The following is a 25,149-nucleotide window of genomic DNA, read 5'->3' as shown; positions in this document are numbered from 1 at the left end:
TTTTACTTTTTGTATTAGATTTCTCTGATAATGCATTTCTTTTTCTGTTACTAAACATGATTAATGTACCACATAGTGTTAACTGTGCTCTTTCCCCCAAAGACATCAAATGGGAGGCAGCATGTAGAAGCTAAATTATTCGGAGAGGAGTCAGTGATTGATTTAAATATAAAAGGATTAATTGGTCCCTGAACCAGACTATTAAACTGTACTGTGATCTCAACTGAAAGTGGAAGAATTACAAGTGCATTGCATAGAATAAATTAATACATTTTTCATGGCTTTAATCCTTTTTTTTCTGTATTGCTTATTGTGGTTTTATGTACTGTACTCTATTGTATGCTTAATTGATGCAGAAGGGATTCAGAGTATCATGATTAAATGGGAGAGAGGGATAGAACCATTCCTGAGGTTTAAGATGGTACAGTTCTTCTTCCAGGATAGCTGAATATATCTCCACAGAATGAGTATTTCTTGGAACTCTCACCAGTGATGACCCCAGGCACAGAAAGAAGTTAAATGTTACTGAATAAAAAAATTAAAAGTTTACATTCTGTGAGGGCTTTGTTCAACATGAACATCGGCTAACGGTGGGTAAATATAGCCCTTTATCCTTGAAAGAATTGAACTGAGACTTCAGCTCTTGAGGGTAAACAGTGTAATGGCACCATACCCAGATAAAATTTCCTTCTTTTTATAATTATTTCTATTCAAACAATACTGATTTTTCTCATTCCACCTCATAGGCTAATACTTCAGTCAGACAGGATGCTGGGTTTTTTTTGTTTTTTTTTTTTTTACGCTATCAGCCTCATCTGTCCTTTCCAGGGAGAAGAAATGTGTGTTTATTCACCTCTGTTATATTGCTGCTTTTATAAGCCAAATGTAAATCATGTAAGTTCTGCTTTCAAATAGTACTCCTGGTAATAAAAAAGCAGAAAAGTTTGATTCAGGGGTCTGATTTAAGAATTCATGTATATGTGGCTTTACTAGTAATATAAATTTCAAGTTTTAGAATGGTATCTTCAAGATATTTCTCTCTACCTTGTCTCACCACATCTCATCTTTCCCTTATAATTTGATGTGCCTTGCCTTCCATTATTCTATCTGCTTCTGAGTAATCAGCCTGTATGGGATATTTTAAAACAGGCACAGCTTATCTGAGAATCAAGATACAGAATCATCAGAGTCATAGGACTGAAGGTGCTGTGAAAGGCATCCTGCCCCTCATCCTTTCCAACACTCAAGTTTCCTTCATTACACTTTCAGGAATAGCCAAGATGGTACCTTTCTTGTAAGCCTGTTTATTCTTTAAATAACCCAGTTAGAAAGCTAGTCTTTATATTGAGTTGAAATCTATTTTCTGCAGTGTCTGCATCAGTGGTACTTGGCTGGTGTGCCTGAGCCCTCTGGTATACTATGAAGTATTGACCAGTCTGTTGCCACATTTTGATCAATTTTTAGAATTTATATTTACCATTATTGGAGGAGGGCAATTACTATTCTAACAATAGTTTTAAAATACAGTGCTGAGTAAAATAGGTTTCATGGCATGGTGTACTTGAGTATAACCTGTGCACTGAAAAATCGTTTTTCTCTCTCTCCTGAGTTGTCTCCTCTCGGCTAAATTTCTCCATTTCTTTCAATTGTCATGTTGGGTGGCTTTAAGTTTTTTTGGTCACTCTCCTTTGAATATGGTTTGTTTGTTTGTTTTGAGACAGAGTCTTGCTCTGTCACCCAGGTCGGAGTGCAGTGGCATGATCTTGGCTCACTGCAACCTCTGCCTCTTGGGTTCAGGCGATTCTCCTGCCTCAGGCTCCCGACTAGCTGGGACTACAGGTTCTTGCCGCCACACACAGCTAATTTTTGGTATTTTTAGTAGAGACGGGGGTTTCACCATGTTAGCCAGGATGGTCTTGATCTCCTGACCTTATGATCCACCCACCTTGGCCTCCCAAAGTGCTGGGATTGCAGGCATGAGCCACCGTGCCCAGCCTTGCATATATTGCACTTTATACAAAGTCCTTTGCAACTATGGTATTCAGAATTAAACTGAACATTCCAAGCATGGTCCAGTTAACACAGAGCTGGAGTAGAACAGATCTCTTCGGGCCTGTATTAGTCCATTTTCACACTGCTATAAAGAACTACCTAAGACTTGGTAATTTATAAAGAAAATAGGTTTAATTGACTCATGGTTCAGCATGACGGAGGAGTCCTCAGGATACTTACAATCGTGGTAGAAGGCGAAGGGGAAGCAAGGCACATCTTTCCACTGCAAAGCAGGGGAGAGACACACACATACTCATCAAACAGCCAGATCTCCTGAGAACTAACTCTGTCATGAGAACAGCAAGAGGTGTGTCCACCCCCAAGGTCCAGTCACCTCCTACCTGGCCCCTCCCTCAACACATGAGGATTACAATTCGAGATGAGATTTGGGTGGGGACACAGAGCTAAACCATATCTGGTCCCTTGTTTTTAATTAGTGATTTTAGCATTTTCTGCCCCAGCCTGTCTGATTTATGGAGCACGTGTTCATTAGTAACACTGGCTCCCTGCACCTATAGTTTTTAGGGGAAATGGGCTTGAGAAGCACTTTCCCATGGGGTTCTCATTACTATCCCTCCAGTACTAATTCTGTAGATTCTCTACATCTAGGTCAATTGATGCATCATACGAGTACTTTTTGCTTGATTTGCCAATCACATGTAGTTGCCTCCTGTTATCAGTTAAAATTCCCCTTTCATTGTTTTTTTTTTTTTTGAGGACTCCTAAACATATACAAGCTATAGTGGAATTTTAGGCCAACTCTATATGCTGTATACTATTCCACTGTGTGTGACTATACCCTAATTTATTTATCCATTGTAGAATGGATTGATGGGAGTTTGAGTAGTTTCCAGTTCTGATATGAATTTAAAATCAGGAAATAAGTCCGTCTGAGTAATTCAGTGGGAAAGTGGTAGATCTGATGGAGTCTTTTATTTTTTGAGTAAATGACCTGGCTGATCCAAAGAAAGGCAGACTACCGAATTCCACTTTTATTAGCATTATGAAAGGAGAAACTTAAAGTGGAAATCTCTGAATTTCATGTAAAATAGATTGTGTGATTATTTCATTTATTGTTAGTTACTATTCAGATTGTGATATTAATCAGATTTTGTAGTTGTGATTACTAATTAGGAAATCCTGTATTCAAATGATAATTTGATTCAAATAGTATCTTATAACTTCATTATTTGTTTTCAGTGAATTTTCTTACTAAGTGAATTCTAACTTTTTAAAAGGAGAAAATATGAATGGATTAGTTTGATTCAGCTAATAAATTCATTAAACTGCCGTTGGAAGTGTGTGTATGCATGAGTTTGAAGGGGAAGCTTCTGTTACTAAAATGAACAAAAATTAAGGGAAAAAACACTACAATTTTCTTTTTTCTCTTTCCCTATTGTTGGGAAACATATCACTGAGAGCTATGCGTCATGTACTAGCTTACAGAAAACGTTGTGGCATTTGTTTTCTCCCATCCCCCTTAAAAGAAGCTGACGGCAGTAGGGCACTGGTTGAGCCGTGTCACTTTCTGTGCATCTGCAGTCTCTCACACTCACACCTGTGTGCTTTCACTCACCCGATTGCCTTTAAATACCATCTGTAAGGGATATCTCCAAAATGGTGGTATCTCGCCCCGACCTCTTTCCTCAGTTCCATACTAACTAATGTGTCTTACCACCTTCATGGTGTCTCTGCTTGAGTGTCATATCAGCCCTGTTTCTAAAATACATCTTGAACTCATGCTTTTTTCATCTCCACTGCTACCCCCTCATATAAACCAAGCTTTTCTCTCACCTGGGCTGCCGTCGTTGCCTTCTAGCTGTCATCTCTGCCTCTCCTTTTAACTCCTTCATAATGAATTGCAGCTAAAGTGATCTTCTCAAAATATAAATGAGACCATGGTAATTTCCTTGCCTTAAATCCTCTAGGGGCTTATCAGTGTATTTAGAATGATCAGATTTATGTTAGAGATAGAGGAGTTGGGATCATGAGCAATGCAGATGGTTGAAGGCCATACTGTGTTTTGATGAAAGAAAAAGAAAACCTGCCTCTGGTGTAGCTCTGTGGCATGGGAAGAATATGGAAGACAAGTATTTGCTGATAACAGCATTCTACCAAATAAGCGTTAGCTCCAATTTTATTTCTCTTTTGCTGGGAAATTGGGGCCTTCTTTGAGTACTAGTGAGTAAGACATTTTGCAACAGTGCTGAGTATGAAAGGCCCTGGTCTCTGGAAGGCTAATGCCAAATGTTGGAAGGCCTTTAAAGAAGATGCCAAGCCACAGTGAGTGCCAGCTGCTAGCTCTGAAATAGTGATCTCAAAAGGTAGATTTCTTTTGTGCTGTATTTGTGCTAGGCAGTGCCTTTAAAAATATAACTAGAATCATTACAGTGAATAGACACAGAAAATAATTTTATGTTATACAGTAGGTATATACTAGCTTCCTTTAAATAAATATTATAGCTTTATCAGTTTTTTAGATAGAATTGGAGTGTGGGGGGAAGAATACGAACATGGGTCCTTCCCTTCTCTTTTTTCCTGCCTCATCTCATTAGAGAAGTATTTAAGGTAGCTTTCATATAATAAATTTAACGAGGTGGGAAAAAAATAGATGAGGAAATACGGATAGAGGAAAAAATAAGGATGGATGGAAAATGCAATAGTAGATTATGGGGAAATAACATTCTATAAGAAAGGCTGCATACCTAGCACCAGTACTTGTTAGCAGGTTTTCCTTTTTTTTTTTTTTTTTGCCGTTTGACCGCTTAGGTAAAGTCCTGCTTGCTGATGTTCACCTGATGAAGGGCAGCATGTTGGAACTTCCATCTGTTTTACACTCTTTTGGCAGGTCATTTCTCCCACTGTGAGCCAGGCTTGAGAATCTAGGCAGATGTCAGAGGTCTGTCCCTATGTTTCTTTCAAGCTGGCAAGAATTCCACCATGACTGCCACTTGCTCCCCCATGGGTGTCAGAATCTGTCATAATGGTTGGATGTTTTTGTAAAACATAAACATTCCTGATTTTAAGGTGTACAGTGAGACATATTTTGTAATTTGGGAAGGTACACCATTTTAGTTTAGCAATAGGGAGCTATGGAGTTAGGCAGGGAGTCAATAGAATATGTGCAGTCTTGGCAGTATTTCAGTGTCAGTTGATCCTTGATTGTTCATAGTGATATATAATGCCTTAGTATTTAATGAGAAAAACAGTAGAAAAATTTATGTGGTTCCTCATCATCCCCCATGTCTTATACCTTGCTTGTCCCTATCTTTAAAGTAACCTCCAAAATGGATGAAAGGTTTTATATTTAAAAAAAAAAAAAAAAAAAAAAAAAAGAATTCCAAGCATGTCTTAAAGTAAGCAATAAAAATACTTTGGTTGTTACAGTTTACCTAATATAAATACCACTTTAATCTGTGTGTCCTGTCAGACACACTCCCCGTTGAATTCTCAAAGTGCTGTCCAGAGACTGTGACTAGATAATCTGGCTAGTTTAGTAACCTCAGGAGAGATTTTAGTAAGATGACTTTCATAATCCTCAAATCTTACGTATGTTGGCTTCTGGTTTTTCAAGCACGCATCACTGACTAGAGCAGCTCTTATATCTATTTTGGCATCTTGAAAATTATGTTAGTTTTTACTACCGGGGTGGGACCCCTCAGACTCTTCCAGTCTTTGAATTAAGGACATATTGAATCACGGCCTCTTCACTGTCACTTGCTCTTAATAAGTGATGTACCCAGGGAGGATTAAGTCCCGTAGGCCAGTAGAGCACCATTTTTTCATTAACACAAAGTGTGCTGCTTCTCTGATACCACTACGGTGCCAGGAATGGTACCCTGCAATCTGGAAGAATTTATAATGCACTACCCAAGTGCCAAACTTACTGCCAGAGAACAACTTAGAATTGAGGATAGAAGGGTAGAAAACAGCAACCATGGGGCTTGCTAACTTTGCTCTTATAGAGATTGAGTATCCCATATCTGAAATGCTTGGGATCAGAACGTTTTGGATTTCAGATTTCATTGGATTTCAGAATATCTGAATATTCTGAAATACAAAATGAGTTATCTTGGGGATGGAACCCAAGTCTAAATGTGCAATTCATTTGTTTCATATATACCTTGTACATACAGCCTGAAGGTTATTTTATACAATATTTAAAAAATATTTTTGTGCATAAAACAAAGTTTTGACTGCATTTTGACTGTAACCTGTCACATGAGGTCAGTGTGGAGTTTTCTCCTTGTGGTATCATGTAGGCACTCAAAAAATTTTGAATTTTGGAACATTTCTGATTTTTGGATTAGTGATGCTCAATATGTGTTTGTGTAGGTGTAGGTGTAGGTAAAATGTTCCATGAGGTGCTTTTGTATTGTAATAATGTACTTGGTAACTTTTTCTCAGAAGGGTGATTATTTATAGAACTGTAATGGTAATTTAGTAGTTATATACGAGTACTATGCCTCATTTTAGAAAATTATGTGCAATTAACTTTCCTGGACATTTTCATTGCCTTGTAATCAGGTTTAACTTATAATTGAAAGAGAAGATATATGAAATAGTAAGGGCACCTCAGAGCTTCACAAAATAATTTAATCAAGTCTCATTATGTGGATACTATAATGCCACTGTCTTTTGAAAAGGAGGTAAAAGTTAAGGCCTGTCCGATAAGAGAAAGCTCAGTATACCTGCAAGCAAAAGACCTCAATGTAGTCTTTGTGAGTGGTGCCAAAGTAAACTACATTTTTAAGGAGAGTAAGTGGTAAAGTAATATTAACAAAATATTCCCAAATAAGGATCTATATATTGAGGCAAATTGCTTCTGGCAAGAGGCTTGATTAATGGCAACTTTGAAAAATTTTAATAGATAAGTTCATACCACAGAAAGCATTTAGATACAATTATCTGAATGCATTTTGCATTGAGAATCTGTTATCAAAACACTTTTACACCATGAAAAGAACAGGAGTTTATTAATATTCATAATACATTTTGAAAGCACATGTAATAGTTGCATTCTAAAACTCAACGTGAGAAGTAAAAATGTCTTTTTAGAGGATTTAGAATATTGTAAGAGAATAAAATGATCTGGAACACTAGTTTTTTCTTTTGCATTTATACAAGTCCTTTCCCAGCTACCTCAGTTGTAACCCACACCAACCCCTTGTGTTTCTTAAGTAAAAAGTCTTAAAAGATACTTTTTTAAATAGCTAGACACATATTATTTTCTCCTATTGATAATTAAACTTCTTTCAGCTTTAAAAATATTCACTGTGTATATCAATTGTTCTTTTCATGATGAAACTTTCTAAAGAAAAGTAATTTAATCTTTGGTTATGACTGAAACTGCATTCATCTATCTGGTGAATATTAGGTTTTGTGCGCCATGCAGTATGCTAGTTGCTGGGGATACAGAAGGCAGGGGACAGACATGGTTTCTACCCTCATGGAGCTCACATTATGGTGAGGGAGACCATCAAAATAAATGAAATATTAATAGTTGTAAATTATGACAAGCCCCGTGAAGGAAGCAAATTGGGCAGTGGAAGCGTTGGACATATAAATTAAAGTAGTGAGAGATGAAGTTGGAAGGATAGAGTGAAAATAAATTTCTTTCCCTATTAGAACATAGTTTTTGGCTGGGTGTGGTAGCTCATGTCTGTAATCCCAGCACTTTGGGAGGCTGAGGTGGGTGGGTCCTTCAAGATGATCCTGGGCAACGTAGCAAAACCCAGTCTCTACCAAAAATGTAAAAATTAGCTGGGTGTGGTGGCGTGTGCCTGGGGTCCCAGGCATAGGTGGGAGAATCGCTGGATCTTGGGAGGTCGAGGCTGCAGTGAGTCATGATCGTGCCACTGCATTCCAGCCTGAGTGACAGAACGAGACCCTGTCTCTAAATTAATTAATTAATTAATAAGAATATAGTTTTAGTGTTACTTACTGGACCTTGAGAATATAGAATTTTAGCCATTACAAAATATATTATATAGCTTAAGTGAGTTATATGATACTTTATAAATGATAGGAAAATGTATCCTGCTACCTCTTGCCTTGCTCCATGAGTTGCAACCATTCTTTATAGAAATTGTAAAGATTGCATAGTATACAAACAGTATAAGATACAGCATTATAATTATATATTGAAGGATTTATTATTGTTGTTTTTAGTGATTTGATATTAAAGTACAAAATTTTGGCTGAGGTGTCCTGCCAGAATTTTTCCCCCTTTATATTTCTGCCTCCTTTAAAGTCTTTGGGCTCTTGCTGTGCATGCCAGTGAGTACCATAGTTCCACGCTTGTCTATTTTTGTTCCTTTTGAAGGTTTTTATGTAGTTTGCTCAGGAAACTGTAAAATACCGAAGCGCTATCTGCTCTTATTTACGTATACATCCCTAAATCTAGCACAGTGTCTGGCACAAAGATAGGTGTGCTTAGTGAATGTTTGTTCAGTGAGTTTCTCTGCTTTTTGTTTTGTTTTGTTTTTGTTTTTGTTTTTGTTTTTGAGACAGTCTCGCTTTTTCGTTCAGGCTGGAGTGCAGTGGCGCGATCTTGGCTCACTGCAACCTCCGCCTCCCAGGTTCAAGCGATTCTTCTGCCTCAGCCTCCCGAGTATATGGGATTACAGGCTGCGCCACCACGCCTGGCTTTTTGTGTTTTTAGTAGAGACAGGGTTACACCATGTTGGCCAGGCTGGTCTTGAACTCCCAACCTCAGGTGATCTACCCACCTTGGCCTCCCAAACTGCTGAGATTACAGGCGTGACCCAGCCTGAGTTTCTCTGATAGTATGGGTGCCCAGTGAGAGGTGAGTACTGTTGGTAGAAGAGAAGAAAGAGATCTCCGTGGGAAGAGGTAATATGAGAAGACTGTATGGAGAAAGTGGAAGGGATGTCGGACTGCTATGCTAGTCGCCTTTCTAGCCCAGAGAATATAGGCTATGTTGGGCTACAAAGAGAGTCAACACTGTATTATTCTCCATAGCTATCAGGAATATGCCTCATGCAGGCTCCCTTCAGAAGAAGGCTTAGAGAGATTATTCTCAAGACTAATGATGTGTATCCCCTGGTATATTCCTTGCTGGACTGTCAGAGCTTTACATTTGTGTTCTTCTGCACCTCATGACTCAGAATTCTAGGCTTTATTTCTTTCTGAGTCTTCTAGTAAAATGCCAGAAAATTTTAGGGGAATGTTATAATGTATCAGAAACTCTAATGTAGCATCTACCTATGGCAAGCACCATACTAAGTACTGGGGTCCAAAATAATAGGTAAAATATGATTCCTGTCCTCACAAAATTTAGTAAGATGGGCTAAACAGAAACTTATAAAAATCGAAGTGCTGTGATTGAGGTACACACAGAGATGTATAGGAGCATTTTAGTCTATTCTGGGGCTTTAAAGGTAATTTCATGGAAAAGATAAATAGGGGTTAGATGAACAATAGGAGAAGTTTATTCTAAGCAAAACATCAACGCAAGCAAAACCATAGAGATATGAACCAGAGTGGCACTCACAGAGAGCGTTCAGTCTTGAAGTAGTTTGACTGTTTGAGTGAGGCTGGGGAAGTAGCTCATGGAGTGATTGTATACCAGTGCTAATATCGAATGTTTCCTTTTTACACTAATTGCCAGGAGGGAATAGGTTTGTGTTGTGTTTAGCTATTCAGCACTTAAGCAGTAGATGGGCTTTCTCTAACACAGTTTCCTGTTATATGTATATAAAAGGAATATATGTACACACATACACACACACACTCATGATTAATACTTTAGAGAACCAAAAATATGTTATTTAAAATCCAGATATCTAGGGAAGCTCCAAGGTGAAGTGTAGAAGTGAGGATCTTGTACTGCTCACAGACTGACATGACCATATTTACCCAGAGGTACTTTGAAACAATATATTTTGATGGTCTTTTTCTTACTTTAATTCTGGAAGAAATAGATCTTTGAAGCTTGGAATAAAGAGTTAGAAACATCTGGTGAAATATTTGGAGACATACTTGTAACACATGTGAAATATGAAAATAAGGCACCCAGTGAAAAAGGTTTTTAACTTGAATAAACTTCCCTAAGTCATGTAATGTACTTGAATTAAGAAGTTTTTATTTTGAAAATAGTTTAATAATTTTTATAGTGGTTTCCTGTCTTATAGTGTTTGTGTAGGGCACTTAAAATGATGTTCTTGGGAACGAATTTCAGGTATAAGCCCAGGTATTGATTAGTCAGAAATATTCTAGCATTTGTTTTACTTATTTTTATTCCTCAAAATTTACACGTTGATTTTTAAAAATAAAAAAGATGGCAAGTGTAAAGCTATGTAATAAACCTCTATAAAGTCCTTAAGATGAATGCTTTCCAGTGCTATAATTATATTCTTGAATGTGATTTTTTTAAAAAAACCCAATAAAACTCATACACCACAGTCCTAAGTAGATCCCAGAAACCTTTTTTCTACCCCATCATCTTCTCCCTCTCTTCCTCTTCTTCACTTCCTTCTCCCCGCCACCCTTTCCTATATTCTTCTCCCTCTCTGCTTTACCATCATTTCCTCTCCAGTCCATCTTCTTTTACTTTCTCCTTGTCTCCTCTCCTCCTTCCTGTCACTCTCAGCCTCATCTCCCTTTGTTTCCAGTATCTATAGAAAGAACATAGTATAGAGAGAGCCTTATAGTTTGCAAATTGTTTTTAGGTCCACAGAACCTGTGAGCACTGTGGTTAGTGTATCAATGTGATGAGTGCTATTGGAAAAAAAAAATAGGGAAGAGACCCATGGCGGGTGTAACTTTAAATTTTGTGGGGAAGAACAGTCTTGATGAGGTGGTGGCATTTAAGGAAAACTTGTAAGAAGTAAAGAGAGGAGCCATGTTGATATCTGAAAGGAAGAGAATTGTAGGCACAGGGAACAGTAATTTCAAATTGTGATTGTTTGAATAATAGCTTATTAGGCTGGAATGCAAAGAAGAAAGGGGAGAGAGCAATAGGCAATTTGGTTAGACGGGTAACTGGGGCTGGGTGTTGGGGATTCCTGGGCCGTTGGAGGGTTGATTTCTGAGTTTCCTGTTCTGTTCCATTGGCTTCTTTGTCCCTGAGTCATTATTATCCTGTTATAATTACCATGGTTTAATTATAAATAGTGATACTAGCAGGTTGTCTGTCACTTCTTTTTTTCTTTAAAATTGGGTTGGCTATTCTTGACTCTGTGTTCTATATAAATTTTAGAATCAGCTGGTCAAAAACTTGGGCTATTAATTAGAATTACATGGAATTTTTAGATCATTTTGGGAAATTATAATCTTTATGGTATTTATTATATCCAGGAATATGATACATCTTTTAAAAGACTTCGTATATTCTTTTATATTCTTCAAACAGACTATTCTATAAATTTCTCCATAGAAACCTAAGCTGTCTTTTATTGGTTTATTTTCTGGGTACCTTACAGTTTTTATTGCTATTGCTAATGGGATATATTTTTCCCCATTATATTTTCTAAGTTTTTTGTAGGAGTACAACTATTATTGAAACTTGCATCTACCAACCTTATCTACTGATCTCTTTTGTTAGTTCTCTTAGTCTATGTATTGTCTACATAGGAAATCCAAGAAAATTATATCCATCTGCAAATAAAGATAGCATCACCACTTCCTTTCTTTCTTTCTTTCTTTTTTTTTTTTTTTGAGACAGAGTCTCGCTCTGTTGCCCAGGCTGGAGTGCAGTGGCCCAATCTCAGCTTACTGCAAGCTCCGCCTCCCGTGTTCATGCCATTCTTCTGCCTCAGCCTCCTGAGTAGCTGGGACCACAGGCACCCGCCACCGTGCCAGGCTAATTTTTTTTTTTTTTTTTTGTATTTTTAGTAGAGACTGGGTTTCACTGTGTTAGCCAGGATGGTCTCAATCTCCTGACCTCGTGATCTGCCCGCCTCTGCCTCCCAAAGTGCTTGGATTACAGGCGTGAGCCACTGCACCCGGCCCCTTTCTAATTTTTATACCACCTTTTTTCTTTTCTTGTCTTATTGCATTGACTTGGATATCTAGGGCAGTGTTGTGTAGAAAAGCAGTTATCTTTGTTTTGCTCCATTTTTTAAAAGAGATTCTTCTAAAGTTTTGACATGAAGCAAGACAATTGCTTTATCTGTTTCAGTCAGTTCCTTTTGATTCCCAGAGGTTCCCTAAGAGTTTTAAAAATAATTATGATTGAACCTTTTTCTGAAATTTAACATATGCTTCTTTCCTAGGTATTGAGATAGATTCTTTGATTTTTCTCATTCATCTGTTAATGCATTGTATTAGTTTCATAGATTTGCTGATGTTAATTCATCACATCATTTGTTGAAGCAGTTTGAATAAGAGAAATGGGTTGAGCCTTGAAAATTTGGTAAAACTTAAGATGGTATTGAAGTGGGTGGATGGGTTTTTTTAGTTATTGTTTTCAAATTCTTTTATTTTTATAGAAAATCATTTATTTCATATGTATCAGATTTATCAACATAAAGTTACTGTATTTATAGTGTTCTTATTGTTCAAAGTGTTCCTTCTTTGTTTGTAGTTATTTCCTCTATTTTTGTTCCCAGGATTGTTTGAGCACTTACCTTCCTGCACATACATCTTTCATCCCTCTCCTTAAATCAGTCATACCTAGTATTTTTGTCATCTATTAGTCTGCTCAACAAAGAAGTTTTATCTTGTTAATCCTTTCTGTTGCTTTTTCCTATTTTTGTTATTATTTTCTTCCTTCCGTTTTATTGTGTTTACTCCTTGCTTGCTTCATTTCTTTTAAGACTTTTAGGCCTATAAGGATATAAATTACTCTGTAAGTACTGTTTCTGGTAGATTTTGACATGTATTACTTTTGTTGTCATTCAGTTTTAAATATTTTGTGATTTCCATTGTGATTTCTTCTGTAACCCATGATTTATTAGGAAGTACATGTTTAAGTTTTCAAACAAAAGGATTTTATTTTAACCTTTAAAAAAAAACTGTTGATTTCTAACTAAATTGCACTGTTGTTAAAGAATATGTAGACTGACTTTGGGAGGCGAAGGTGGGTGGATCACCTGAGGTCGGGAATTTGAGACCACCTAGCCAAAATGGTGAATCCCTGTCTCCATGAAAAATACAAAACTTAGCTGGGTGTAGCAGCACACATCTGTAATCCCAGCTATTTAGGAGGTGGAGGCATGAGAATCGCCTGAACCAGGAGGTGGAGGTTGCAGTGAGCAGAGATCATGCCACTGCACTGCAGCCTGGGCGACAGAGTGAGATTCCATCTCAAAAAAAAAAAAAAAAACCACCCCAAAAAGAGTATGTAGACTGTGTATCATCATTTCTTTGAAATGTAACACTTGTCTTGTGTCTTGTTACATATTCAATTTTTGTAGCTCTTCCATGTATTCATGGAAAGAGGATACATTCTTTCTTTGTGGAAAGCCATGGTATACACTAGAAAACATGTTAAAATACTTATTAATTTTAGATTTGTCAGTTTCTTCTTGTTCTAATTTTTTCTGTGTATATTTCTGAGCTATATTGCATACCAGTGTGGCTGTGTACATGTTCATGATTGATTACTTTTCTTCTTGAGTTTCTCTTTATATATTTATTGATGAACTTCAGTTTTAAAATATTTCGTTGTTTCATTTATTGTTATTCCTGTACCAGGTTTTTTCTTGTTAGAATTCATCTGGCATATGATTTTCTACATTTTTTTAACTTTTGGTGTAATTTTACTTTGCACGCCTTTTGTGCAATATGTAGATGGGTTTATTTTAATTATTTTAGCTACTCTGGTAATCTTTGTCTTTTCAGTAGGTTTAATTACACTAGTTTTTTTCATTTTCACAGTGATATAGCCACATTGCCTTTTAAAAATGTCTTTAAAAATGGCAGACTCTTCAACTCCATACCTTTGCACTTACAAGTTTCAATTTTTTGTAATGGTTTTTTACCACTTTCCTTTTTCTTATGATTTAAACCTCAGTTTAAATGCTTCCTTCCCCCTTTTTTTTTCCAGAGAAGCTTTTCTCTGACCAATCCCTTTTTAGAATAGACCCCAACTCCCATTATTTTCTTAGTTCCTTATTTATTTCTTTTATAATACTTAGAAAAGTTATTTATCTTATTTCTATATAGATTATTTAGTGATGATACTAGTATTAATGTCTCCATTTTATCATTTTATTTATATGTTAGTTACTTGATATTAGTTGGTAGAGGGTGAAGAAAAGGGTAGCATGGTCAAGAGGAGGTGCTTCAGGGTTGGGTTACCTGAAGCAAATTGAGGAAGACATAAAGATTATTTGTGATGAAAGAGAGTAGGTATAGGAGTACCTTCACAGAGAGAAAGGAATCTCTAGGGAGGGGTGAATTAAGTTTAACTGCAGAGATTTTTAAGGTGAGAAAGAGGTTAAACAAAGAATTACTTGAATCAGACCTGATTTACTGAGTAAAGAGTGGAGAATAAACAGAGTTGAGAAGGCGTGGAATACTTGTCAAGTGGCATGCCCCCAAGAGAACAGGGGTGAAGCTCCAATTTTCCTTTGACCTTGCCATGTTTTTGGTTCTGTGTATTCATTTGATAGTATCTTCTGGCCTATAGCAGTTAGGGAGATAGTAGAACTGATGCAGGGACTAGTTGAAGTTACATTATGTCTGATTTATGTTGATGTTGAATAGGGGTGAAGGCAGCATTGATCTAAGGTAGAAAATCTTGAATGTACTAAACACTATGTTAAGAAGAAGGACCAGGTTTTTATTCCAGCTGTCCTCTGAACTTGTAACTTTGGGCGCAATCTTGCCTTCCCCCGAATCAGAAAGAGGTTGACCTTAATAATCTCCAAAGTCTCTTAAAATTTTTAATGAAAGTATATGAAATAAATGGGGTGAGTAAAGGTTCAGGTAAAAAAGAGTAATAAGTGGCAAGAAGCAAGAACATGGTATAGAGCTTGTAATAAAGATTTACCTCCCACTTCTCATGTAACACTGTATACCCTAACATATCTATAATTGTATTCATAGAACCCCTTATCTTCAATGTTCATTCTCAAATCTGATCTCATCTTAACAAATTTAAGTTGATAGAGTTAATATAAATGAACGTTCCAACTTATGTACGAGCCAGCTAGTAGAAAGAACATTGAATTTTAAGGCCAATTCCAGTCGTGCATTTAGAAGTGTTATTGGGCACACTAAAGTCTTTTTAGCCCTATTGGTTCATCTGTGAAATGAAGGAGGTTGGACTTTGCATGAAAACACCGGAATTTTACTTACAGGCACATTTCTAGATCAGAGAAATATGATAGTTGTTATGTGTCCATATTTTATCAAGACATTTGACATAACCTTTTTGATTATTCTCTTTAGAGTAGAATGAGTTATGACAACTCGTTGTTGAATTTGTAGCTTGGAGTTATCTGATGAGATGACACAGGATTCTGTTCTCAGTGCAGTTTTTATTTCACCATTTTTAGCATTGCTTTGGATAAAGATATTGATGGCTTGCTAATCAAGTAACTAGTATGTTGGATTACAAAATCAGGGTCTCAGCAGGCTTTGACTAAGTGCCAAATATGACAAATGGAAGCATCACGGATTTCTCTAGAGCACTCCTCTCGTTGGGCCAACAAGCAGCGCTGCATAAGGATAGGAGGCAAGGGCCTCCTCAGATCTTGCCTTCACATTGCTTTCTGTGTGACACATGACCCCACATTTCAACAAGTATAAAAGAATATTGTGAATTCTCTCTTTCCCCTTTAGTCATGCCGTTTCATTCCCCGAGGGAATCAAAATTATTAGGGATTGTTTGTTTGTTTGTTTCTTTGTTTGTTTTGAGACAGAGTCTCTCTGTCACCCCGGCTGGAGTTCAGTGGCGTGATCTGGGCTGTCTGCCACCTCAACCTCAAAGGCTCAAGCAATCCTCCTACCTCAGCCTCCCGAGTAGCTGGGACTACAGGCAGTGCCACCACACCCAGCTAATTTTTGTATTTTTTGTAGAGATGGGGTTTTGGCCATGTTGTACAGGCTAGTCCTGAACTCCTGAGCTCAGCAATCTGCCCAACTCTGCCTCCCAAAGTGCTAGGATTACAGGCATGAGCCACCTTGCCCAGCCATTATTAGGTTTTTTAAATGATCTGTTCAGAAAAATGTTATGCCACATTGCAAATTGTAAGCAAATTGTGTGTGGAAATATTTTTCTCCCCACTTTCCCATTTTATACAACTGGGTGTATATTACTCATATTGTTTTGTACCTTGTTCCTTTTTTCTCATAATAGTCCTTGTTGGAGGTGTTTCCCTATCAGTGTGATCATTTCCTTTTACATGGCTGCAGGGCGTTACCTTGTAGCTTACATACCATAGTTTAGTTAACAGGTCCTCTACTGATGGACATTTTAGTGTTTTTCAGACTTTATTACAAGCAGTGCTATAATCTATACTCAATACCATAGTTTTATCTATGGGATAAATTCTTAGAAGTGCTGTTGCTAGGTCACAGGGGGATTCAACTTTCTAGTGTCAGTGCTGTCATTCCTGTCCTTGTTTTACATGATCTTAGAAAAAAATAGAATTTAATAGTTGGGATTTAGGCATTATCAAATCCAGTGATTCTCAAAGTGTGGTCTTTGAGCCAGGAGCAGCAGCAGCAACATCACATGGGAACTTGTTAAAAATGCAGATTTATGGGGCCCACCCTAAACCTCCTGACTCAGAGCCTCAGGGGCCCAGCAGTCTGCACTAACAGGTGCTTTTACATGTATGGAAACTGATCAGAGTGATGAAATAACTTGCCAAAAATTATATAGTTACTGGTGGCTTCTGTTATATTTCCACTGTAACTTCTATTTTTCTTGTTTTCAATGCCTCTTTTAAAAGGACATTTTGTTTTTTAAGTTATCAATATAAAAGATCGTTGATTCGATTTTGATCTTTTTTATTTATGCTTCTCAACTGTTTGTGTTTTGGGACATAGCAAATTCAAATGAATACTATTTTGAAATCTTTATAACAATTCCTTAGACTTTCTAAAACCAATCCTTAAATTAACTCCCTGTTATTTTGCATATACGAGTCTTTCGATGTCTCAAGGGATGGCCCCCCGACATCCTTTTTTTGATTCCTTTCCAGTCACATCCCACCATTCCAAACTATATCCTTCTCTTAACCACATCTGTTCCTTGCCTCATGTTTTCTCTTACTTTTTATTTCTACTATTAAACCCTATTTTCTTTCTTTCTTTTTTGAATTCTATTTTATTTTAAATTGACACATAATAATTGTACATATTTATGAGCTACAAAGTGATGCTTGGATACCTGTATACAGTGTGTAATGATCAAATCCGGGTAATTAACAAATCCATAACCTCAGACATTTATCATTTCTCTGTGGTAAGAACATTCTCTGTTTTACCTATTTTGAGATATACAATGCATTATTGTTAACTAGTTACCCTACTGTGCAATAGAATACTAGAACTTATTGTTCCTAACTGTAACTGTTGGCTAACCTCCTCCATCTCTTCCCTTCCCCTCCCCTGCCTCTGATAATCACAATTCTGCTCTCTACTTATATGATATCAGGTTTTTTAGATTCCACATGTGAGTGAGATCATGTGGTATTTGTCTTTATGTGTCTGACCTGTTTCACTTAACATAATGTCCTCCACGTTCATCCATGTTGTCTCAAATGACAGGATTTCATTCTATAACTTAATAGTATTCCATTGTGTATTATATACCACATTTTCTTTATTCATTCATCCCTTGATGGACACTAAGATTAATTCCATGTCTTAACTATTGTGAATAATAATGAATAAGCATGGGAGTGCAGATAACTCTTCGGCATACTGAGTTCATTTCCTTTGGGTATATCACCAGTGATGGGATTACAGGATCATATGGTAGTTGTATTTCTAACATTTTGAGGAATCTTTATACTGTTTTTCTTAATTGCTGTCTTAATTTACATTCCCACCAACAGTGTATAAGGGTCCTCTTTTCTTTGCATCCTTGCCAACACTTGTTATCTGTTATCTTTTTGATGATGTCCATTTTAATTGGAGTGAAGGGATATCTTATTGTGATTTTGATTTGCGTTTCCCTGATGATTACTCATGTTGAACATTTTTTCTATATACTGGTTGTCCATTTGCATGTTTTATTTTCAGAACAAAGCAGTGGTGGGGGGATACATGACACTACCTGACTTCAAAGTATACTGTAAAGCTATAGTGACCAAAATAGCATGACACTGGCATAAAAACATACACGTAAATCAATGGAACAGAATAGAGAACCCAGAAATAAATTCACTTATCAACAGACACTTGATTTAAAAGAAGGTGCCAAGAGCACATACTGGAGGAAAGAATAGTGTCTTCAAAAAATGATGCTGGGAAAATTGGATTTCTACATGCAGAGGAATGAAACTAGACCCCTATTTCTCACCACATACAAAACCAATTCAATTTAAAAACTTTAAATATAAGATCACCTCCCCACCCCACCCCCACCCCACAAAAAAAGCATGAAACTACTAGAAGAAACCATAGGAGAAGTCCTTCTTCACATTCATTGATCTGGGCAAGGATTTTAAAAATAAAACTTCAAAGGTCCACGTAATAAAAGCAAAAATAGAAAATGGGGTTATATCAAAGTAAAAAGCTTCTGCACAGCAAAGGAACTGACCAACAGAATGAAAGGGTAACCCACTGAATAGGAGAAAATATTTGCAAACTATATATCTGACAGGGGATTAATATCTGGAATATCTAAGAAACTCAAGTCAGTAGCAGAAACCAACCAGATTTAAAAGCTGGACAAAATACCTGAATGGACATTTCTCAAATTTTCATTTGTTCTTTTCTTCTTAAAGCATTTGTATATTCTAAATTGAAGAAATCACTACTCGTTAGCCTTTCTATGGCATTTTGTTATTATTTGTATGTTTGTGCCTGGCTTTATTTTATTCATGTGTTTTCGTATCAGTCTCTTGCTAGTGAATATGCTCCTTGAGGGCAAGAACTGTGTTTTCTTCAGTGTCACTTCAGGCTCCTTGCACCATTCTTAGATAAATGTTGGTTGTATTTGTTCTCATGCACAGTTGGGACTCGGTGGAATAGAGAACGTGTTCTATGGCTATAGTCTACATTTATTTCTCCCACCAGCTTCTTATAAATAAGCTAGTAACTACATGGAATACTGGGCATGAATAGGGATAAGTCAGCTCAAACTCCCTTAACTGAAATTTACAGCTGAAAGATAAGCCAGTCCACAATCAGTAAAACTATATTTTGGTCCTATTTAATGTGCCAGGCATAATGTTGTATGTAGAAGATGGTGTGTTTCTAGTGTCCTTTTCGTAAAGGACAGAGTGTTTTTACTATTTAAATTATTTTATACCTATAGATGTTCAAATTATGTGCATTTTTGCTTTTGTAAACTTTATAAACTTAGAAGTATGGTATCAAGGGTTTTTAAAACTTTTTTCAAAATTCTTTTAAAATTGTAGTCACTATCTTGAATTTACTCTGTCATGTTAAATACCCAGATACCAAGACTGGGTGTTTCCTGCTGGTGAAATGTCATATTTTGGTAAAACAAAAAGTGTTATCTAAACATACTGGTCAAAGGAGAATATATATGTGTCACTATGTGATAGAGCAACATTTTAATTTTATTTCATTTTTTCCTTTCAAGCATTATAATTTTGCACTTGAAACAACATTTTTTTTTTTTGAGTAGTACTCCAAATGTACTTTATAATATTTTAGAGAAGTTTTGAAAAGAAGCAGCATTTTTGAGACGACTTTTAAAAATTGTGGTTGCTTGGCTTTATTTAGTAAAAGTGATTTTGTTTCATCAGGCAAATGTTCTTACGAGATGTTTTGAGAAATGGATGTTATGGCTATCTTAGGGCCAAAGTTACAATTTTGAAAAAATGTGCTGAGGGGTTGCCTTCTGATCTTGTTCGTAAGCCACTTTTTTTGAGATAGGGGTCTTGCTCTGTTGTCCATGGTGGAGTGCAGTGGCTTGATCACAGTTCACTGCAACCTCAAACCCTTGGGCTCAAGCAATCTGCCCACCTCAGCCTCCTCAGGAGCTAGGACTACAGGCGCGCACCACTGTACCTGGCTAATTCATTTATTTATTTTTGGTGGAGATGACGTCTTATGTTGCCCAGGCTGGTTTTGAATTCTGGCCTCAAGTTATCCTCCTGCCTCAGCCTCTCAAAACGTTGGAATTACAGGTGTGAGCTGTTATGCTGGGTCAGTGGGCCACTTTAAAAAATAAGTCTTTTAAGTGTTTATTCATTTATTTGACTTAACACGTTTTGAGTGCTTGTCATATGCTAGACACTGAGACAGTAGAAAACTATCCAATTCTTTCTCTGTTCTTAGGTGTTTATAGTTGGCATAAGAGTTAGATTTTATGCAAATGAAACTGGAAACATTTTGTACAGTAACTTACAAAAGTTCTCAATGCAGTATATTCGTATTTCCAGATTTATCTGATGGCTTAGTTTGTCAATACTGAATTAGAAGTTTCTCTTTTGCCCACAATTAGAAGTCAGCCTTACTGGACGGTTGATAAAGTAGAGCTGTATCTTACCTGTAGTTCCTGTTTCTAGCACCCATTTCCTACCAAAATATAAAGTTGAGTTTCTCATTCTCTCTTTTGTAGTGAGCATTTGTCCTGTGCTTTCACATTCTTTCTGCATGGAGAAAGTAATGTATGCACAAGTGTGGAGATTGCCCAGCACCAGCCAATTTATTTGATCAATGAGGAGCATATACACATGGCTCAGTCTTCACCTGCACCATTTCAAGGTAAGTTTGGATGTTCCTGCTCTCCACCCCTATCCACCACCGAGTGAATAACCATCTTGCCCAGTAAAGTTTTGCAGGGTGAGACCTTATCTTAAGTGGACATTTTAAAGCTAAGCATAAGGGTCAGATTTTGAGGAAGGAAGAAAAGACTACCATTTCATAATTAAGTAGTAATAGTATGTTAGTTTTTCGCTGAAGCTTATCGCATATATAAGATGGTCTTATGTGTATTCTTTTGTAAGAATAAAATGTAGAATTTCCTTCAGAACAAAAGAAAATCAATAAATACTTGAAAAATATAATTCAATGAGTAATGACCAAAGTCACAGATTAAAGGTTTTCATTGTTGTGTTTATTAACAAGGTTTTAGGAATGTAATGGTTTATAGAAGATAAACCAAATACTTAGTATTTGAAATTTCTATCAGAATCAAAGTTCTAGAATTATACAGTGTATAGTTTCTTCAGCGATGTTCCTTTGTTTTAATTTTAAACTCCATTGGTAATAGGTATTTAGTTGTAATTTACATGTAATTGATACATTCATATTTTCATTAATTCTCAGCTTTACCACCTAGATCACCAAAATAACTTCATGTCCTTTTGATCCGAGCATTACAAATCTTAGTTTTGTCTTTGGAATTCAGAATTTTCTGTGAGTAACAGCTTTTAAATGTTATAATATTAGATTGAACCATATGGAAACAATCTTTTTTTGGTTCAGTCTAATATGTCATTATTAGAGATGACTGGTTGAAATACTCTTAGCATATCACACAATATAATTTTAAAAAACACTGATATTTTAACAGACTTGACTAAAATATTATAATTGCTGTAACAGCCTGTCGTGAGCATTTAACCTCCATTGTATTTATTTTTTGTTTTCTATAAACTATTCTGATTTAATTCAATGAAAGCATCTGTTTCTTGCCCCAAATATAGTAAAACTACTGGAAAATTCAAAACCGAATTCTTAAACTGTACAGTACAAATTGTACAGTATTTGCAAATTATGGCTTGTCAGAATTTTTAAAATACTGTTTTCTTGAGTGTGAAAGTGCTGAGGACCATCTGACTTCATCCAACATTTTATCACTCAGAATAAAAGCATTTAGTTATGGTAATAACAGAGGAATAACTAGTCATGAGGGAAGAGAACTTATTTCTAATCTTCAACGTTGGGAACAATAATATTAGGAATACCAGGTCCCTATAGACCACTTTTAATTTTTCAGATTTTTGTCACTGATGGAAGTCATAGAATACTTTTGTGGAGCATTATTCTGCTTATTTTCCATGATTGGTGTGGAGGAAGACCATACTAAGGCAGTTGCTGTCCTTATGGATAATTATGTTCATCATAATTATCCAAATTGATGTGGGAATTTCCTGGAAGCATTATTGCAAAAGAATTACCCTTGATTAACTGTGTTAGTTGGAGTCAGTATTTTTATCCCATTTGGATCATTGAGGAACAGCAGAAAGACTCCACGATACGTGTGATGTCTATAGCTATCTCTCTCTTGATTGATGTGACATATGATCTAGCTCTTTAAAAAAATTAAAAAAAAAAGACATTCCGTTTAATGACCATGCTGAGTTTTTGTTAAAAATTAGAATTAAGAAAAAGTGGCCTTTATTTTCAGAAACGTATTATTTGGAAGATTGAAGTACTCACTCCAAGGCTATGAACTGGCTAGGTAATTCACAGTACTATATTAACTATATTTTTGTGTCTGACTCAGTGAAAATGCCGTCAAGGTCAAATACTGAAAGAAGATAGAGTACTTTGGGTCTTTTACTTTGAGTTAAATCAAATTTTACTTAGAGTTGTTTTATCAACAGACCTCTAAAACAGTCAAAACAGGAATGATAACTATTATGCTTCGAGCTTTTGTACATTAAGACTTTCCCACTGTTAGAAATTTCACTTATATGTTATTCTTTGATTACCACAGATGTTTAGGGAGTCTCAGGAACCACAAGAGTGTTCAAGTTTTAGGCAGCATTTGGGGTCTACATGTTGAATGATTTTCTTCTGTTTTGGGAGATTCAGTGTTTACATTGTACAGGCTATCATTAAACAGATATGTGTATGCTTCAAAGCATAGCTGTCTGATAACATTGTACTATCTATATTTTATTTCATTTAAAAATTGTGGGAGGTGAGAGGTGTATAAATAATAATAAATGTTAAAACAAGAAACTTCAAAATATCATACTTTTGTGGCTAAGGCGGGAGCATCACTTGAGCCTAGGAGTTCAAGACCAGCCTGAGCAACATAGTGAGACCCAGTCTCTACAAAAATAATTTAAAAAAATTCTTTTAAATCATACTTTAAATAGAGTTAGGAAATAAAGAACAATGCACATTAAGTGATACTGTAACCTAAAATTACCACATATGTAGTGTTGCACTTAAGTAGGAATTATTTCTCTAATGTTTAGCATGTGTTTCTCCTCCCCTCCATAGTACTGGTAAGTCCTTATGGCTTAAATGGGACGCTGACAGGCCAAGCATACAAGATGTCAGACCCAGCCACTCGTAAGTTGATTGAGGAATGGCAGTATTTCTACCCGATGGTGCTAAAAAAGAAAGAAGAATTGAAAGAGGAAGACGAGTTGGGATATGATGATGATTTCCCTGTGGCAGTTGAAGTAATTGTTGGTAAGAGAAAATATTTTGCCTGAAGAACTTTATTCTTCTTCCTCTTCCTTAATTTAAAAAGATAATCATTTAGATTCATCAGAAATAATCTCCATACCCATCTTTTTAAAGAAATTCTCTTGACACAATGGTATATACTGAGTAGTTATCTTGCCTGAAGCACCCTTGGTCCCTGTATTCCAAATGCTCTTATCATCATGTTGAAACACATATTTAAACAGCTATTAACTTATGAAAGAATGGAGCCTATCACTTTTGGCAGTACTTCATGAGCATCTCATTTTCACCATTGGAATCATAAAATTGGGAGTCTTGTATGAATTCTTTCTCAGTCCTGATTCTTTCCTTGTTCTCTTTGCTTATAGGTGGTGTTCGGATGGTTTACCCTTCAGCATTTGTTTTGATCTCTCAGAATGACATCCCGGTTCCTCAGAGTGTTGCCAGTGCTGGAGGCCACATTGCAGTTGGGCAGCAAGGGCTTGGTAGTGTGAAGGACCCAAGTAACTGTGGGATGCCTCTGACCCCTCCCACCTCTCCAGAACAGGCTATCCTAGGTGAGTAGGATCCAGTAGTGTCCTGGGGAGAAGAGATCTCAGACAATTGTATAGTCTACCTGCCATGGAACAGGTGAGAAAACAGAAATTCCTATTGGAAGAGATGGAGGTAGTAAAGTAATGTAAGGGTTTTACAAAATGGAGAAGGAAAACTATAAACAAACAGAATTCATACACTGCAGAATTTTAACTGTCCATATTAGTCTTCATTGTTATTAAATAGTTTAGATTCTATTAAGGTTTGCACACACATCTGCCCCTTTACGTGTGTATGTGTTCACATATAGATAAAATGTAGGGTTTTTTGTTTTTTTTTTTTAATTTTGAACAACTGAAGAATACTAAATCAGAGAATAGCTGAAGCCTCTGCCCCAGTGACCATTGTCAGCCAGGGACAGGCCTTGAACAACTCTTTTCCCTGTTAGATGTAAAGTTAGACTAGTGCTTAGTAGCTCTGAATAAATACTTTTCCCTGTCAGTAAAGTGTCTGCATTAATAATAAATATTATATGGGATAATTTTGACAGTTGGAACTGCCTGTCTTCATGGAAAAATTCAGAAATTGTTTAAATTGGGAACATTTTTGCCTTCTTTATTGAGTAGTATAGTTCCTATATTAACTTTGTTATTGTTGTAGTTGACCTCACTTTAATTAGAACTGTGGTCAGTATGGAAAGGATGCTCATCATACTTGAGCTGAAATGAGATTATTTATTTATAAGCATTGAATGTGGGCCAAGCTGGCAGGAACATTAGAGTAAATAAAGCCTTGGCTGCTAAACTTTATTTTCAAAGTTTATTTTCAAACTATCAAGCATGATACATACGTAATCCTCATGAAAATTACCAGAGTAAGACAAAATTTCAAAGTTTCTAGCACAATTCTTGGCAATTAGTGGGCATTAAATAAATGTTTATAGTTAAAGAAGATATTGGGGAAAAGCATATACTTTGTGATTGAACGCACCTAGTTGTAAAACCTGGCTATATCGTTTACAAGGGGGTGACCTTATTTAATTCTCATAGTTTTTCTGAATCTTGGTTA

General features: G+C 36.3%; 1 protein-coding gene across 4 annotated transcripts in view; it reads left to right on the top strand.

The window, feature by feature from the left end:
• MED13L (mediator complex subunit 13L) overlaps window positions 1-25,149 on the top strand; it is a 320,014-nt gene that overhangs the window by 234,827 nt on the left and 60,038 nt on the right. For all 4 annotated transcript variants that reach the window (XM_054445342.2, XM_054445341.2, XM_054445343.2 and 1 more), the window contains 3 exons: window positions 20,735-20,880; window positions 23,356-23,550; window positions 23,916-24,104. In XM_054445342.2, coding sequence (XP_054301317.1) covers window positions 20,735-20,880; window positions 23,356-23,550; window positions 23,916-24,104 — 530 coding nt within the window. The remainder of the gene's footprint in view (window positions 1-20,734; window positions 20,881-23,355; window positions 23,551-23,915; window positions 24,105-25,149) is intronic.

Source organism: Pongo pygmaeus, chromosome 10 (assembly GCF_028885625.2).
Source record: "Pongo pygmaeus isolate AG05252 chromosome 10, NHGRI_mPonPyg2-v2.0_pri, whole genome shotgun sequence".
Taxonomy (NCBI): domain Eukaryota; kingdom Metazoa; phylum Chordata; class Mammalia; order Primates; family Hominidae; genus Pongo; species Pongo pygmaeus.
This window is presented reverse-complemented; position numbering and strand designations above follow the sequence as displayed.